We start from the raw sequence: 18,354 nt of genomic DNA on the forward strand, positions 1-18,354 counted from the left end.
TCTTCTTATTTTGAAATGTGTTCCTGATTGATTCATCATCCAGATCTTGATGAGGGGACGGGGGTAGAGTCTAGTGGTGGGGGCGGGGGAAGAGGGGTGGGCCAGCCCCACTACTGGGGGCCCGGGTCCTAGGGGGGTCTGGTCCCGGGCCAGCCCCTGGGTCCTAGGAGGGCAGGGTCCCGGGCCAGCCCGAGGACTAGAGCCGGGTCCTTGAAGGGTCTGGTCCCGGGCCAGCCCCCAGGAGTACCAGGGTCGGGTCCTAGGAGGGTCTGGTCCCGGGCCAGCCCCTGGGTCCTAGGAGTGCGGGGTCTGGTCCCGGGCCAGCACCCCAGGACCAGGGTCGGGTCCTAGGAGGGTCTGGTCCCGGGCCAGCACCCCAGGACCAGGGTCGGGTCCTAGAAGGGTCTGGTTCTGGGCCAGCCCCAGGAGGACCAGGGTTGGGTCCTAGGAGGGTGAGGTCTGGTCCCGGGCCAGCCCCAGGAGGACCAGGGTCGGGTTCTAGGAGGGTCTGGTCCCGGGCCAGCCCCCGGGTCCTAGGAGGGCGGGGTCTGTGGGCCCAGCTGCAGAGGAAGCAGCGGGGCAGGCTGCCATCCCGACACTGAGGGACGCTTATGCTCCGGCCCGCGCACACGGCTGGAAAATAATACGGCCCGTCGACTCGGATCTTTCTGGAGTATTTATTTAATTTGTGATATTTGCTTTGGTTTTTTTTACTCGTTTTCTCAGCTCAGCTGCACTCATCTGCGACAGCTCCAGGTTTTTGCGTTTTTTTTTATTTTGTTGTGCTCTGTATACCATCTGACCTTTGACCTTATACTCATAAGGCTTTACATAAAGCATATTGGCCCGTATTGAGTGTTTAAACAATACAAAAAGAGATGCATTACCCGTGCTGCAATGAACACTTGAATGTGTCTTTCTTTCAATTTAAAGAGAAGAATTTGATGAAAAGGAGAGGGGTTAAATAGCATCTCTACACAGTCCCCCTCGCTGAGTGATGCGTTGAGCTGTGAGTATGCTAATTCCCCCCCCCCCCCCCCACTCCCACTTTGGCCCCTCGTGCCCTGCCTCTCCTCCTAAGGTCAACTGGTCAAGTAAATCACATGGCACTTTGCATATTGAACCACAATGGGTTCAACCCGTTTGTGAAATCACAAAGACGTGCCCATACAGCGACAGATTTAACGGAGTTTCCATGGCAGTAAGCGGCTGTCCTCTCCGGAGAAGCTTGTGAAACTTGAACCATGATGGCATTGTTCTCCAGAAGAGTCAAGCTCCCAAGTCCTGAATCCAGGAACCACAAGAACCTGGCTCAGAGTGGTCTGAGGACTGGAGCAGGGACTTATGGAAGACTTCTTTCATTATGAATCAAATCATATCTTTCTGGATTTCATGCCTCTCTCCCTACTGGTTTACACCAGACCAAAACAACTTGGCAACAATACCCTATTGAGTTTTCTGTCTGTGTTTGATTCTTTTATCTATATTTTATCTATGTTAGAATGGATTTATCTTTGTATCTGTATAACCCTAGATCGGTGTCTCTCCTCTCTCCCCCTCTCAACCACACACACACACACACACACACACACACACACACACACACACACACACACACACACACACACACACACACACACACACGCGCGCGCACATGCGCACGCACAAATAAATGTACACAAAGGTTTGCCATGAACTCACTGAGAAACACAGCCCCATCCCCCCAGATTCCCATTTTCCAAAACCACAACTTACAGCATTGTGGTTTAATTGGCCTCCATTGCACTAGGGCTCCACTGAGACCAATTATTAAGCTAGGCTTCTCTCTCTCCCTCTCCCTCTCTCTCTCTCTCCCTCTCTCTCTCTCTCTCTCTCTCTCTCCCTCTCATCCCCCTCTCGTTCTCTCACCCCCCCCCATCTCTCGCTCTGATCCCCCTCTCCCTCACTCCCATCTCTCTCTCTTTCTCTCCCTCTCACCCCCCCCCCCCCCCCCCCACCCATCTCTCTCTCTCTCTCCCCCCCTTCTCTTTTCTTGGCCGTGTTGATAGCAGAGGTCTGCTTCAGAGTAGTGTGGCCCCCAGTCTCCCCCCTCTCAGAGTAGTGTGGCACCCAGTCCCCCTTTCCGAGTGGTGTGGCCCCCAGCCTCAGAGTGCTGTGGCCCCCAGTGTCAGAGTGGTGTGGCCCCCAGTCTCAGAGTGGTGTGGCCCCCAGTCTCAGAGTGGTGTGGCCCCCAGTCTCAGAGTGGTGTGGCCCCCAGTCTCAGAGTGGTGTGGCCCCCAGCCTCAGAGTGGTGTGGCCCCCAGCCTCAGAGTGGTGTGGCCCCCAGTCTCAGAGTGGTGTGGCCCCCAGTGTCAGAGTGGTGTGGCCCCTAGTGTCAGAGTGGTGTGGCCCCTAGCCTCAGAGTGGTGTGGCCCCTAGTGTCAGAGTGGTGTGGCCCCTAGTCTCAGAGTGGTGTGGCCCCCAGCCTCAGAGTGGTGTGGCCCCTAGTGTCAGAGTGGTGTGGCCCCTAGCCTCAGAGTGGTGTGGCCCCTAGTGTCAGAGTGCTGTGGCCCCCAGTGTCAGAGTGGTGTGGCCCCCAGCCTCAGAGTGGTGTGGCCCCTAGTCTCAGAGTGGTGTGGCCCCCAGCCTCAGAGTGGTGTGGCCCCCAGCCTCAGAGTGGTGTGGCCCCTAGTGTCAGAGTGGTGTGGCCCCCAGCCTCAGAGTGGTGTGGCCCCTAGTGTCAGAGTGGTGTGGCCCCTAGTCTCAGAGTGGTGTGGCCCCCAGCCTCAGAGTGGTGTGGCCCCTAGTGTCAGAGTGCTGTGGCCCCCAGCCTCAGAGTGGTGTGGCCCCTAGTGTCAGAGTGCTGTGGCCCCCAGCCTCAGAGTGGTGTGGCCCCTAGTGTCAGAGTGGTGTGGCCCCTAGTCTCAGAGTGGTGTGGCCCCTAGTCTCAGAGTGGTGTGGCCCCTAGTGTCAGAGTGCTGTGGCCCCCAGCCTCAGAGTGGTGTGGCCCCTAGTGTCAGAGTGCTGTGGCCCCCAGCCTCAGAGTGGTGTGGCCCCTAGTGTCAGAGTGCTGTGGCCCCCAGCCTCAGAGTGGTGTGGCCCCTAGTGTCAGAGTGGTGTGGCCCCTAGTGTCAGAGTGCTGTGGCCCCCAGCCTCAGAGTGGTGTGGCCCCTAGTGTCAGAGTGCTGTGGCCCCCAGCCTCAGAGTGGTGTGGCCCCCAGTCTCAGAGTGGTGTGGCCCCTAGTGTCAGAGTGGTGTGGCCCCTAGCCTCAGAGTGGTGTGGCCCCTAGTGTTAGAGTGGTGTGGCCCCTAGTCTCAGAGTGCTGTGGCCCCCAGCCTCAGAGTGGTATGGCCCCTAGTGTCAGAGTGGGGTATCTGAGCAGGGAGAGCGGGGGGGGTCTGGGTCGGTGCTCCGGGGACGGAGTCACGGCCGCCCTTGACTCCTCGGCCCGTCCCCACGGCGCGGCGGCGAGACTCCCTTTGTGAATGGAACATTGTGCGGCCGAGGCTGCAGACGCTCCTCCGCAAATCCCCGTGTCATTCCCACTTTGCTGGTCGGGCGGTGGAGGGCTGGGGGAGTGGGGGTGAGGGGGCGGGGGCCGGGGGTTAGGGGTTTGTTCCAAAGGAACGTTGAATAAAGATAATTTAGAAAATGGGCTCCAGCACAGTGCTGCCTCTGTGGCCGCCCCCCGCCCCCCTCCCCCCCCCCTCAGCCCCCCAACCCCAGACCGCTCGGCTCATGTTTGTTTTGATTTGGTTCCCAGAAGCGGGTGGGGGTATTTGGAGGGGGTGGGGGGGGCTGGATGGGAGGGAGGTGGAGATGTAGGCAATGGAGGTTTCTAACTCCAACCAACAACTACAGTAAAGCACAACTCAGACGACCGCTGTAGCCTGGGACAAATCTTTTATTTACTTTTTGCCCACATAAAACAATGAAAAATACCCTTTGGGGTGTGTGTGTGTGTGTGTGTGCGTGTGCGTGTGCGTGTGCGTGTGTGTGTGTGTGTGTGTGTGTGTGTGTGTGTGTGTGTGTGTGTGTGTGTGTGTGTGTGTGTGTGTGCGTGTGTGTGTGTGTGTGCATGTGTGTGTGTGTGTTTCTCAACAGCACTTTGAAGCTTTCAACTCAGCTGAAGTGTGTTGTAAGTTAAAAGTTTCTCTTTTGCACTCTCTTATTTTGTTTCACAATTGAAATTGAAAATGCAGTGGAAAGCATTCCTGTGGTCGTGGAGAGAGACAGTCAGAGACGTCTGAAAACGGCATCGACGTTCCCTAGGGAATAGGAAAGTCATACCAAAACAATTTGTTAATGACATGACAATTTTTGCAACTACTGGAACGCACTAGTGTACTATAGTTTAAAACATTGACAGAGGAACGGCCATAGAACCATCTTCATAGAACTTCATAGAACCGTCTTCATAGAACTTCATAGAACCATCTTCATAGAACCGTCTTCACAGAACTTCATAAAACCGTTTTCATAGACCTTCATAGAACCGTCTTCAATCTGTCCTACCGAGTGTAACTAACAGAGGACCATTTACACTACTAAACCAAATCAAACTGATCAAATAATGAATGCTGATTATTGTTAATACAATACATTTACAATTCAAACATTTCAAGCTTTGGGAACCTTTTGCTGTTTTACGTCCCGACCAAGAAAATGGGCCAAACTCTGAGCGTACAACCGAAATCAAAACACCAGGTGTGAACTCTGCAGCGGCCGGGCACTAAAGCCAAATGACTCCAACTCAAGACACCCCGCTTTACGGTTTGCTAATGACTCGTAAATACTTCGGCAAATAATGAGTAAACCACAGTTTGAAGTCCTTGGCAGGGAGGACGAAAGACAAGCAGGCAACTCTACTGCATGCAGTGGCTTCCATAGAACATATGAAATATATTCATTTTGATGGTTAGCTGGTCTCTGCCCTGAGAACGAGTGAAGGATCCTTCGGCCCGCGGGTTGGACCGTATCTCACCAACATCTCTGTTGAAGTCAATGAGGATGTGTTCCGGAGTGGAGAGTTGAAATTCCTGCCAGAGTTTAGGTTACACATTTAATCCCTTAGGTATTACACAATAGCAGCATTATGACAGAAACAGGCGGGCAGAGAGAGAGAGAAAATAGAGCTCTTTTAGGATGCCAAGTGGACGTTAATGAATCAGTTTCTCCCAGTTTGGTCCATCACAATAAACACCCCCTATCTACAGTAGTACGGTTTCACCCGGGCTGTGGTCCAATGTGAACGTGTTCATTTAGAAAGTTCATCTGCCTAAAGTCTCATCTCCCTTTGTCATTCCTAATGTCAACTCTATGTTACTGTAAAGGCTGGTTTTGTACATTAGAGAAACAAGCTTTAACAGTTCAAAAACAGTTTATTACAAAAACAACAAATGCATACAGAGGAGAGTGCTCTGGCGTTTTCTCAGCACTGAGATGAAACGTGATGTTACTTCAGACTTTGTGTATAAAATCAGACTGCTAATAGAATGTGTTATTGTATTAACTTGAACATTAAAGTAAACATGACATACAGCATATAAGTGTGATATACATACATTCACCAATCTCTACCTTCATAATTTAACAAATATCAACAAGTTCCCTTTAATTAACCGCTAGATGTTCAAACACTGAAATAAACATTCATGAGCTTCATACAAAAATAGAGATTAGTTTAGAGACACGTGAAAAGACAGGAAACATGCTCCTTTACTACGGATCAGAGGAACAGAATGCCTTCTTTTGTTTCACTGTGGGGAAGCATGGAAAGACTGCAGGTCAATCAACCAATAGGAAGTCAATGAGAAGTTAACTATTGCTGAGGTTCCCATGATGAGCAAGGCACTTCACTATAATAAGGCAGTGGTCGACGGTTGAAAAATTCTGGCATGAAGATATAAACAGGGGCAGCGAGGAAAACTGTGCAAAAGTAGATATTACTAATGGACCATCACACAGGATGGTTTTCAAAGTATGCAAACAATTGCTGAGCCAGCCTTCTGAATTGCCCTAAAACTAAAACACTTTCCGTGAAGCCGCTCCCACAAATAACATGAAGTCCATGCCAAAGCGTGATGTGTTATTACAAACACATTCAGCAAACAGTATTCAGCTCCTGTTGCGATGGGAGTCCAACGTTTCTGTCTCTGAACACATCTCAAACACGGACATGGTTCGTGTGTTCACACGCAGCTCACTCTGAAACAGGAACCCTTTTCCTACATTCTTCTGGAAGGGCCAACTTGAGTAGAAAGCCGTCTTCCTGGCCGTGTGTGTGAGGTATTTCCTTCGTATTGTATAATAGTCCATCTTGTCGCCATGTGCACGTTGTGAACTCGACAAAGCTTCATAAATATCCACGGAGGTTTGAGTTCCCCGCGGGACGGGGTGGGGGTGCCGACTCATCAGGGGAGGCCCTTGGAGGAGAGGTGTGTGTGTGTGTGTGTGTGTGTGTGTGTGTGTGTGTGTGACGGGTGCTACGGTGCTAAAAGATCAATAAAAACATGGCATACAGGGAGACAGGAGAGCGAGAGGCACTGGAGCTCATTGAAGGCACTGATCACAGAGCCTTGTTTGTCCTCCTGGCCCGTTGACACAGATATCTGAAGTGTGGTCTACAAAGCGGGGGCCCCGGGACGGAGTGGAGAGCAAACACAGCACGGCCGCCGGCCCCCCCTGTTTGTTTTTAGTCTTAATAAAGCCACACTCCAAGGGCCATTGAGACCTAGCTAAACAAACTGCTGGGCTGTTTAGGTGACGGCGGTAAACACACCAAAACACTGATGACCAGGGGCCCGAGCAGCAGCAGCAGCAGTGCGGGGCCCCGGGATCACAGTCCATCTCTGCTTGGTTCTGGAACCGACAGGCACCTCACCAACCATGACACCAGACATGACATCTCCGGTGGTTTCTCAAGAGAATAGAAGCTAAAGCGTCCACTTGTACAACGATCCATCTGCACACAGAGGATCTGTAGTCTCTGAGGGAAGGGAAGAGCTCCTTCATTTGCTCAATTACATATACAAAGTCCACGGGGGGTCCGCAAGTCTGCGCCCCACCATCACCCTGCTGCTCATCTAGGTCAGGGAACCCCTCCAGCCACCGCTTCATCCAGAGGCCCTCAAACTAGAATCCGAGCCAGGGGCCAATACAGCAACGGCAGACCGAAGGCCAGCCGCCCGGCCCCTGATTGCGTGTCCGGGTACTCGTCTCGGTCGTTCTTGGGTTCGTAGTCTTCGTCCTCGTACAGGTCGTCCACCTCGGGCTGCTCAGAGTGCGCGCCTTGGTCTCCCATGGAGCACAGCTTGCTCATGTTCTCCTTGACCACCTCGCAGAAGGGCCTCTCCACCCCGTCGCAGACGCAGCGGTTCAGCAGCACGCCGTTGGGGATGAAGAGCATCTGCTGGATGGTGGCCTTGCACCGCGACGAGCACTTGCGGCCGTTGAAGAGCTGCCCGCAGTAGGACAGGTAGGCAGTCAGCGAGGAGTGGCAGCTGCTGTCCTCCTCGCAGCGCTGGCGGGCCTCGGTGCAGCCGATGCCCCCGGCGTCGCCCGGGTGTCTGCGGGGCAGGCATGGCTCGATGGCCTGCTTGGCCCGGACGCACTCGGGGTCCTGGGCGCAGTCGCAGGTCTCCAGGTCGGGCCCGGTGCGGGTGTGGTTCAGGCGGATCAGGGCGCTGATGCAGTGGCTCGGGCACTGCTTCCGCGTGCCCCTGAGGTTCCCCTCGCACGCCGCCAGGTACTGACCGTAGGCCAGGTGGCACGCCGGCTCGTCCTGGCACCGCACGATGGCCTGCCAGCAGATGAGCTGGGCGTCCACCACCACCACCTCCACCACCAGCAGCACCGCCAGCAGCTTCACCCACAGGAGCAGCGCCACGGCGCTACACCCACATTTCATGCTGTAGGACTGAGGTTCTAGCGGCGTGACGCGCGCCTGGCCCCCCGCAGAGATGGGCTCATTGTGTGACCAGGAGTTCCACTATGTGTTAATTCGTGTCCCGCTCGCACCCCTCATTATAATCCAATGGGCTAACGGCTCCGATCAGGCGCTTCCCGTTACTTTGCACGTTCAAAAAAAGTTAGGCGAACCCAGGAAAACTTATTCCGACGAGGAAGTTGGACTCCTGTCCCGTGGAAAGCCGCTTCCGTGGAGTGTGTCTTCTCTTCGGTGGAGAGAGGGCGTCCTCTCTTCAGAGTTTCCCCGCCTCAGTGCGCACGGTCCCGGGCTCCTCCATGTCCAACAGCCCCCGGTCCTCCGCTGACACTCATTCTTTGCAAAGTTACCGTCCACGTCTCCGTTCGTAAACGCGAAGTCATCCTCCCGGCTGTGGGATCCCGGACAGGTTTCACTGGTTTCTCCGTGTGGGACCCGAACGTCCCTGCGCGTATTCCGTGGATTCTTACGGTCGGAGCTGTGGGTCTGTACCGCTTCTCCCGCTATGCGCCTTTGTCCCTCCTGCAGTTACGCTTCACGCTCCGTGGAGCATTTCCCCACAGCACCCCTCCTCCTGCAGAAACACAGAAAGGAAAGTTCTCCTCCCCCTCTCTTAGTTAGAATACGGGCCTCCCATTGGTCCACAGCCGGGATTCAGCCGCAGGACCCATTTCTATAGCAACATGTTTTTTTTTCTGGCAATTCCACACGGTATATGATGAGATGCACGAGATGTTTATAAGGTTGTGTGTAGGAATCCCGCGGTGTGTGTGTGTGTGTGTGTGTGTGTGTGTATGTCGTGTGTGTGTGTGTGTGTGTGTGTGTGTCTGTGTGTGTGTGTGTGTGTGTGTGTGTGTGTGTGTGTGTGTGTGTGTGTGTGTGTGTGTGTGTGTGTGTGTGTGGTCCGGGCAGTAGGCTGTCCTATCTGCTCAGGAGCCGTCAGAACACATTCCGATGCGAGGAGATCACATCTGCAGACCGCTGCTCCGACCTTCTGCAGAACAACACACCGTCTCTCTCTGGACTAGTGCCTCTCTCAAGAGATCCAGAGCAGGGAGAAGACCTGATGACTTCCCTCTCTAAAGTAGTGCCTCTCTCCAGAGATCCAGAGCAGGGAGAGGACTGCAGGCGACGCGTCCTCCTCTAACTTCTCCCTAATTGTCGCCCTTTCCTCCGGCTCTGCCCACCGCTCGTCATTCTGCCGCTTTAAGCCCCGATTGACAGCAGAGAATGGGAGAGAATGGTATTTTCTGGCCCGTTTCACCCCAATTGTGTGAGATTGGCTATGCAGCGGGCCAGTGTCTCCAAGGCTGGAGATTGTTCACGCACTGGGGCCTATCAATGGAGAGAGGTTTCAGCATCAATGTATTTTACAGCTCTCCCCTTTCACGCCACACTTGAGAACTCCCAATAGGCCGGGCTCCCCGCATTGAGATGGTAACGACCCGGGTGGGGGAGGGGGGATGGGCGGGGGTTCAGGCTGTCTCAAGATTTTTGCAAAGTTGTTTCAGGCCTGCAGTCGTACACACAGCAGAGAAGCAGCGGTGGACCACCTTACCGAGCCTGATGGACTGACTATCTATCTACTATCTGTCTGTTTGTCTGTCCCTTTTTCTGTTTGTCGTCTGTCCGTCCATCCATCAATCACACACACACACACCCTCACACACCTCAATGTTGACATAGATATGTAGTTACACATAGGCTATGTATGGATACAAAACTGTTATTTATTTTATATTTTTCACCTGACTGGAGTCACATGCACAGCAGTGGTGGTGTTATAGTAACACCTTATTATAATATTGTATATTATACCTTATTAAAGTATTAATAATTAATAATTACCTCATGTATATACATTCCACCAACATCTTAAAAAAAAAAAAAATTAATCATTTTTTCATAACCTAACTAAAACAAACCAGGCTCTCCGTCGCTGGTCGTCGTTGGGTCAGGTGAGCCCACCTCCGCCCTCCATTCTGCTGCTCGGCGGGTTTCTCTCTCTCCCCCTGCTGGTCAGGGAAGTGTAGTGTACCTCTCTGGGTTCAGTCAATCCACGAAAGAAACCAGAGCAAAAACGACAAGGATTGACATCATCATAAAAATCTGTTTATTATAGCGTCACCGGTCAGCCCCCCGTCGAAAGGACCCCCCTCGGAGCCGAGAGCAACAGGAAGTAAAACAGAGCACTCGACATGGAAAACAAAATGGAGAACGCGCCGCACACCAGGGCGGCCTTTTTCTCCGCTCACAGGACGACAAAGATTCTCTTTAGTAACTAAGTTCATATTCATACACATAGCCGTCGTTCATGAAGCATTCATTACCAATTGAACTAGTCCTCTTTAGCAAACAGACATGGTACTAACGGCCAAACTAGTGATCATTATTGCGCCATGGCCTGGGTTTTGGTCCTACTAACATAACATGACATGTTAACCTGGCAGACCTGTTCCTGTCACATCTGTATTTGAATAGCAGCACAGACAATGCCAACTCCACAACATTTTAGGAAGACTTGAAATGATACCATGGTAGTTTAGCCCAGCTCAGTCTGTTAGCTTCTAGCTGTTCCTAACAAGCTGTTCGCTACTAGTGGTTAGCTACTAGCTGTAGCTACTAGCCATTAGCTTCCAGCTGTTCGCTACTAACTGTTAGCGTCTAGCTGTTAGATTCGAACTGTTAGCTACCAGCGGTTAGCTTCTAGCTGTTCCTAACAAGCTGTTCACTACAAGCTGTTCGCTACTAGTGGTTAGCTACTATCTGTAGCTACCAGCCGTTAGCTTCCAGCTGTTAGCTACTCACATGAAGACCTTTGGTTGGGCCGGGGGTCAGAAGGAGAGAGTGTTAGCCTCTACATGAACAGCGAGGATGAAGTTAGTGCAAACCAAAGGACTGAAGACTCTAGACCGCTACAGTAAAGCACAGAGGGAGTAGACTGTACACGACGGTATAAGACACCAATATTAACACCAAGACAGCCTCGTGTTAGAATACCTTGACGACAATAACCAAGAACACGCAGCAGGACACTTCTACGATAAGACAGCGATCACGCTGTGCGAAGGGTTGGTGTTTCATAGACAGCACTCGACATGTCACATTGTCTCCACAACAAGACACCAGCACAACACAGCACCACTGAGACAGAGAGAGAGAGAGAGAGAGAGAGAGAGAGAGAGGTCAATGAGAGGCAGGGTCGAGGGATGAGGTCACAGGGAAGTCAACGCTGAACTCATGGTTTTGTGTGTGTGTGTGTGTGTGTGTGTGTGTGTGTGTGTGTGTGCGTGTGCGTGTGTGTGCGTGTGTGTGTGTGTGTGGAGGGGGTATGGGCCCTCAGTCCGGTGAGCTGATGAGCTCAGGACTGATGGCGGTGAACACGGTCTCCAGACCGTTCCTCTATGGCATTTCCTATGTGTTCTCAATGTGTTCGGTAAAAGGCTTTGGCGTATGGCTTCTAAAGCATCTGTCCTCTGTGTCGGGCGCCAGGCTAGTTCCTGGTCTGCCAGACACGGACACACGTCTTGTATTGCTATCTCTGAAGTTACAGTTACAGTTTGAAAAATTTATTGTTAGAAAGCTTGCTTGCACGTCAAATATGTGTCCATCCAAAGTTTTCTGTGTCGATAACGTAAAGTCACGTTCAGGAAAGAAATACTCACACATTTTGCCCACGATACTGTAAGATATGTACTTTGCATATATAATAACACGGTTGATGTAAGGAACAGAGACAGAGGCAGACAATGGAAGTAGAGGAGGGGGAGAGAGAGAGACAGAGACAGAGAGAGAGAGAGAGAGACAGAGAGACGGACAGAGAGCCAGAGAGAGAGACAGAGGGAGACAGCGAGAGCCTGCAAGAGAGAAAAAAAGAGAGCCTAGAGAGAGAGAGAGATTGAAAGAGAGAGTCTAGAGATAGAGAGCGAGAGCGAGCAAGCGAGAGATAGAGAGTGTAGACTGGGTTGTGGATCACATCAGGCTGCAGTTCTCTGTCTGCTTCTTGAGGTCCTCCAGCGTGGCCTGGGCCTTGTCCTTGAGCTGGTCCATGTCCACGTTCTGGATGCTGGTCAGATGCCCCAGCACAGACTGCTTGCTCTCCTCCTCCTGGTTGTCCTGGGCGATCATCTTGGCCAGCTCCGTGGGCAGCTCTACGTCATCCCCGGCCTGCTGGATCTGAGTCTCATCCAGCTCGTTCTACACACACACACACACACGCACACACACACACACACACACACACACACACACACGCACACACACACACACACACACACACACACACACGCACACACACACACACACACATGCACACGCAAGCACAGGCACAGGCACACACACGCACACACACACAGGGGCACGGATGAATGCATGCACACACACACCCAATCAGACATGCACACACACATACAATCATGCATGCACGTGCACGTGAAAACATAACACACACACCCACACACAAACGCACACCCCCACACCCACGCACATGCACACACACACACACACACACACCCTCACCCACACACACACATAGGATAGGATGTGTAAAGTTATTGTATCACTACGTAGTGGTGTGAAAACGGTCGGCAGACCAGCCTCTAATTCTGCTCTGCACTGAGGGCCCCCACTCCCCCGCACGCTGGGCCCCCGCTCCCTGGGCGCCCGGCTCCCTGGGCCCCCCCTCCAGCTCCCTGGGCTCACCTTGGGTAGCCGGTACTTGTCCCTGAAGTGGCTGCGGACCGTGGCTCGCTCGGCTTTCTTCTGGGCGAAATTTGCCTCCCGCTCTTGCCTGATGGAGAAGGAGAATGATTTAAATGTTTGCAATACTACTCCAGGAGCTTCAAAGTATGTGTGTTTATATAATCACGGTTTCTGACCAAAGCCTCTTAGCAACAGCTCCATTCTATCATCTGTCCACCTCTTCAGTTAAGACGGATTTAATTGTCAAAATACTTGCTCCTCAAGTTCCACACTTATTAGGGATGAGACGTTAGTCAGACACCTCCAAAGCCCCGCGCTTCAGGCGGGACACACCGCGGCCCGTATGTAAATCACTGTACATAAGTCTCCAGGCGGCGGCTAAGTCAATAAGACGCCAGCCTCTCCGGAGTCACGAGGACGTTGGCTCTGACGTCATCGTCAGCACGACGCAGCTTGCCCCCGTCACCAGCCCGTCGGGCGAAGGGGGGCGGCAAGGTCATATTCAGCTTATTAAAGATGGTGTGCTTCTCTTCAACATCCTCCGTCTGGGGAAACCTGAGCCATCAGGCATGGAGGAGCAGCGGCGGTGCGGTGGTAGAGGTGGTGGGGATGATGGTGGGTGTGGTGGTGGTGGTGGCATGGTGGGGGTGGGAGTGGTGGTGGCGGTGGTGTTGGTGGGAGTGGTGGTGGTGGTGGAGCCTGGGGAAGGATGCAAGGCCTGGAAGGAAGCAAGGCTTGGCTCTGCTTCTGTTGCCATGGCCACAGATGCAGGACGATCCAAAGTCACCTGACCCCTGGGAGACACAGGCAGGGGCCAGTGGCCTACTAACCGGCCAGCAGAGTTTCAGGTTCAGTTAAAGTCCATCCCCTGGTTTTTGCTCCAATTACACAGAGAGGTTTCTGATTTGAGTCATCAGTGTCTCTTCTTCCTCTACCCTCATACCTCCACCATCAGACTTGTTCAAAAGGCACTCGTATCTACCTCTCTTATGCACTTATTGTACGTTGTACGTCCTGGGACTTAAAAATAGTACCTAGCATCGTGTAGCATCTTATCCTAGCTATCTTTGTTGTATACAGGGAATGGGTTAACCTAGTGATTGTTAGTGCTTGGCAGTGCTTGGTTTCTCTTTCTTATGACACATGTACTTATTGTAAGTCGCTTTGGATAGAAGTGTCTGCTAAATGCCCTAAATGTAAAAATGTAAAATGTACTTGACTGCTTGTGTCATGACTTCTCTAGGGGATCTTAATGATTGCTTGTATCTCATTCTTGTGAACAGCATTGCACCAGCATGTCCGTTTCTGTGTATTTACATAAGCTGTGTGTTTGTCTTTAATTGATCATATCTGCAGAGGAAACCACTGCTGTTTAGAAATAACACAGAACGATTCAGTGGGTTATGACTGGCCGGACTCATACGTCCTCCTGTTCCCGGGTCTGTCTGCTGATGTTCCCCAGGGACACTGAACATAAACACGTAGCGCTGAGTGAAACAAAATGGTTGAGTCCTGCCGTACCGTCAGTCGTACACAGGAGGCAGGCTGGATCTCAACCACAAGGATTAGTTATGACTTAATATTCATCCTGTATGCCTCTGTATGGTCTGTCTGCAGAGTGTAGCCAAGCTGTTCGATACGGATTAGTTGTTAATATGTTAAGTTTATATCAGGCTCAACGTGATGTAAACTAAAGACAAGACACGCTGTTGTACATACGCAGCTAGGAATGCAGGGTAAAACAAAAGCCTTGCCAAACAGCTATTATCTGTTACACAACGGTGAAACAGTATCTACAACCGATAATTCACCAGTCCCCCAAACCCGTACTCCTTAAACATCCTGCCACCACTCCTCCAGCAGGGGGCAGCAAACCAACCTCTCCATCAGACCTCCCCGACCAACAGGGACAGCGTATTCGCGTCTGTAACACAGCCGTCCGCCGGAGAATATCCTCGAGAATATCCCTCACATGAATTAAGGCTTAATGAGATGGCACTTATCCGCATGGTCAAACCACTAACTTCTTGACGAGCCGGCGGCCGAAGCTTGCACTTGTGACATCAACCCAAATAGGATTAGAGACGACTCGCACCAATAAAGCTGACATTGTGATTAGCAGCACATACAAATACGTTATTAACAGAATAAAGGATATTATCCTAAAGCTGCAAGACAGTGTGTGCGAATGTGTGTGTGTGTGTGTGTGTGTGTGTGTGTCCGCATGCGTGACGTGATTAAGGTTTGTCCTTTTGAACCCGCGAGGTCGGGAGAAGGTCACACTTCAACACGGACCCTCCGTCTGCATGTAGCCCTGCCTGCAGGCACTACTGCCCAACGCAGGGCCCTATCACGGGGGCCTAACGCCCAACCCGGGGGGGGGGCCCTCACAGGGCAGTCCTCACTGCTGTCACCCAGGGACCAGAGCTGCTGGGCTGCAGGGGCCATGGCCTCTGTGTGCCCCCAGCCCCCGTACCCCTTCGCCCCTCCACACACACACAAAGATACACACACACACACACATACACGTACACACACAAAGATACACACATACACATACACACACCCACACACACACGCAGGCACGCACGCACGCGCACGCGCACACACACACACACACACACACGCACACACACACACACACACACACACACACACACGCACACGCACGCACACACACACACGCACATCCATGGGTGATAACCGGGGGGGCCACCATGTAGGGGGCCAGGGTGTTGAGAGGCATGCGTTTGAAATGACTGCATGTGACATGTTGTTCCACACACCCCTGAGTCTTATAATCCCTAGTTGTATGTGCATGTGTATGTGTATGTGTGTATGTGTATGTGTGTGTGGGTCTCTGTGAGTCTGTGTGTGCGTGTGTGTGTGTGTGTGTGTGTGTGTGTGTATGTGTGTAAGTGTATGTGTATGTGTGTGTGTGTCTCTGTGTGGCTGTGTGTGTGTCTGTGTGTATGTGTGTGTGTGCGCGTGTGTGTGATGTGTGATGTATGTTTGGCTGTGCATCGCCTGAGCCCAATAAGCCGTGCTCTCTGAAGGTCAGCGTCGCGTGATGCTGCGATGAGGCAGAGGTCAAAGGGTCGGGAGCAGAACCTGCAGCCGGACTGTTAGACACTCCCTCACACAGAGGGAGGGTTTGGTCCGGACTCCAACGCCATGGACCAGGAGGGTCTCAGAACGAGTGGTAGCGAGCTGGAGGCGATTCATTCACGTTCATGTAGCTTCACAATCTATGCAACAGCGTCCACGACCTGCTCCGACAGATACAGACGAAAATAACAAGTGCAGGGCGGCACTGGCGCGTTGGGCGGCCTGTGGCTCAGGAGGTACAGCGGAAGGTTGGCTGGTAACCGGAAGGTTGCTAGTTCGATCCCTGAATCCTCCTAGAGTGTCGAGGTGTCCCCGAGCAGGACACCTCACCCTGACTGCTCCAGACGAGCTGCGTGGATGACTCCGCCGTCGTCGGTGTGTGCACAAATGGGTGAATGTCGGGCGATATTGTACAGCGCTTTGAGTGGCGCACTGGTTAGAAAAGCGCAACATAAATGCAGTCTGTTTACCATTTTTACAGTTCACCCAGTCATACATTTTGAATTGCGTTGACCGTGTGGTCAACGCAATTCAAAATGTATGACTCTGCTCATGGCGAGGCTGAGGTCCAATGAGCAGCAGTGGTTGTGGGGCCCGGCCGACAGAGGGAACATCAGACCTGGAGCCCCGTGGTGAGGGCCACATCATGCGCCGCTGAGGGTCACAACACGCCAGCGCACGCTGAGTGCCGTCTTGTGTCCGCACTGTCGGCCGTGCGACCTTGTGGTCGTAGTCGTCACCGTTCACTGGAGGCCTGCTCCGTGACACCACAGGAGGAGGAGTTACTTAAGGAACTCCAAAACCATTTTAATATAACTATGGGGTCAGGAGGTAGAATGGGTTGACTTTTAGCCAGAGGGTTGCTAGTTTGATTCCCTGGCTGGTCCCTGAGCAAGACACCTCACCCTAACTTCTCCCGACGCTGTCGCCTTGCAAGGTTCATGTTGCTCAACCGTTGTAAGTCGCTTTGGATAAAAGCGTCTGCTTAATGTCCTTAATGTCAATGTAACTTAACATATACTGCACGACCTAATTAATGACTTAACCATACGGTTCACGGAGTACAGAGTGTAACGGAACAGACAGGGTAACATTTCCTGTTTCCCCCCCCTAATTAAAGGTGAACACATTCGTAGGAGCCAAACGCACGAGAGGACCGCTGCTCCCATGGGCGATGGAAGCAGCTGCGCGCCGCGCGCTGCGCGCTGTTTTACGCATGAGTGGTGAAGCGCCGCGCGCCGCATAGAAGCAAAACGCACGAGAGGAGCGCGGTTATCTGGGCGGTTATCACCACTCATGCGTAAAACAGCGCGCGGCGCACGGGGAGCTGGACGGAGTACGTGCCCAATGTGGCGCGCATCATGTTGATACGACGCTCTACTCAACACGAGCCCCAACACGTTCCCATACATGCGTAACGACGCGGTAAGACACGAGGTTTGGTTCCTTACTTCTCCTCCTCCAACTGTTGCTGGTACTGCTCGAACTCCTCCTGCGTCATGCCCTGCGCGGCGGCTTCGGTCTTCTCCCCTCCTTCCGCCTTCTCCTCCGTCAGCCCGCCCGTCAGGGTCTTCAGCTGCCCCCCCACCATGCTCTTCACCATGAACGCCATCGTTCTTCTCCCGCGCGGGTGAGTGGGCTCCTTGAACCGGGTGAAAGTGAGACGCACTCCGTGCGTAAAAGTGGTAAACCGTCCGATAGGCTCCCTCCAAATTGGGTTCAAACTCTGTCGTTGGAAGTCTCACTTAAAACCATATCACTTTATAGTTCACCTTCAGGAGAAGTATAACCGGTCAAGGGTCTGATTCCCGCCAGGAGTTTCAGCACCACTGGCCACGGACAGCGCTGCCTCGTGAATGACGCTCGCGCTAACTGACGGCGCTGCACGAGGATGAGTCAACAAGTTCCGCTCTTCACTCGACCAATCATTGTGTTTCCGTCCCCAGCTCACCACTCCCTCCTCCCCCTCCTGCAGACCATAGGAGGAGGTGGGAGGAGAGCGCGCGCCTTCCTCACGATGCGCGCGGGGGGCACCACGGGCATCACGGCGTCCCGTGATTCGTCTGATTAGAACTCGCGCTGAGACAGACGCTCGAGCCCGGCAGGAGCGGACACACTGGAGACGTGACTTAAGATACGGTTTCTTTCTTGCCCCCCCCCCCCCCCCCCCCCCCCATCGTCTCGATTCGGTTATGCACGATTTGTTTCCTCCCCGGGCATCGAACACGCGTCGCTCAGCCAGAACAGTAACAGTAACCAGAACCAACGCGCACGATAAGTTGGGAATTTGTAAATTAACCAATAGTAATAATATAGAATAATATAATAATAATGATAGAAAGACAAATATTGGTTCTCTGGCTCTCTCTCTTCCCATCTCTCTCTGTCTTTTTCTCTCTCTGCCCCCTCCCTCGCTCTCTCTCTCTCTCTCTCTCTCTGCCCCCCCCCCCCCCTCTCTCTCTCTCATGGCTTATTCCAAAGCCATGAAGATTCAGATTATTAGCCCTCCAGTGTGAATTATAAGTCCACAACGTGGGCATCCTGAGCCTCCCAGTGGTGTGACAACAAACCTGGCCTAGTTTGGGCTGCCCGGCGCGCGGAGACGGTGCCTGTCGCCCCA

General features: G+C 52.7%; 2 protein-coding genes across 2 annotated transcripts; both read right to left on the reverse strand.

Moving 5' to 3' along the window:
- Nucleotides 1-5,748: 5,748 nt before the first annotated feature.
- Nucleotides 5,749-8,331, reverse strand: LOC311356511 (growth arrest-specific protein 1). Its single transcript, XM_084476303.1, has one exon. The coding sequence runs from the start codon at nt 7,887-7,889 to the stop codon at nt 7,110-7,112; it is 780 nt and encodes a 259-aa protein (XP_084332429.1). The 5' UTR covers nt 7,890-8,331; the 3' UTR covers nt 5,749-7,109.
- A 3,566-nt stretch (nt 8,332-11,897) lies between these two features.
- On the reverse strand, nt 11,898-17,346 carry cplx3b (complexin 3b; the record flags this gene model as incomplete). The annotated part of the gene is made up of 3 exons (XM_084476672.1): nt 11,898-12,122; nt 12,627-12,714; nt 17,186-17,346. 3 exons carry the CDS (start codon nt 17,344-17,346, stop codon nt 11,898-11,900), a joined length of 474 nt encoding a protein of 157 aa, XP_084332798.1.
- Between the last annotated feature and the right edge of the window lie 1,008 nt (nt 17,347-18,354).

The sequence above is a fragment of the Micromesistius poutassou genome (genome assembly GCF_964030765.1).
Source record: "Micromesistius poutassou genome assembly, chromosome: 12".
In the NCBI taxonomy this organism is placed as follows: Eukaryota; Metazoa; Chordata; class Actinopteri; order Gadiformes; family Gadidae; genus Micromesistius; species Micromesistius poutassou.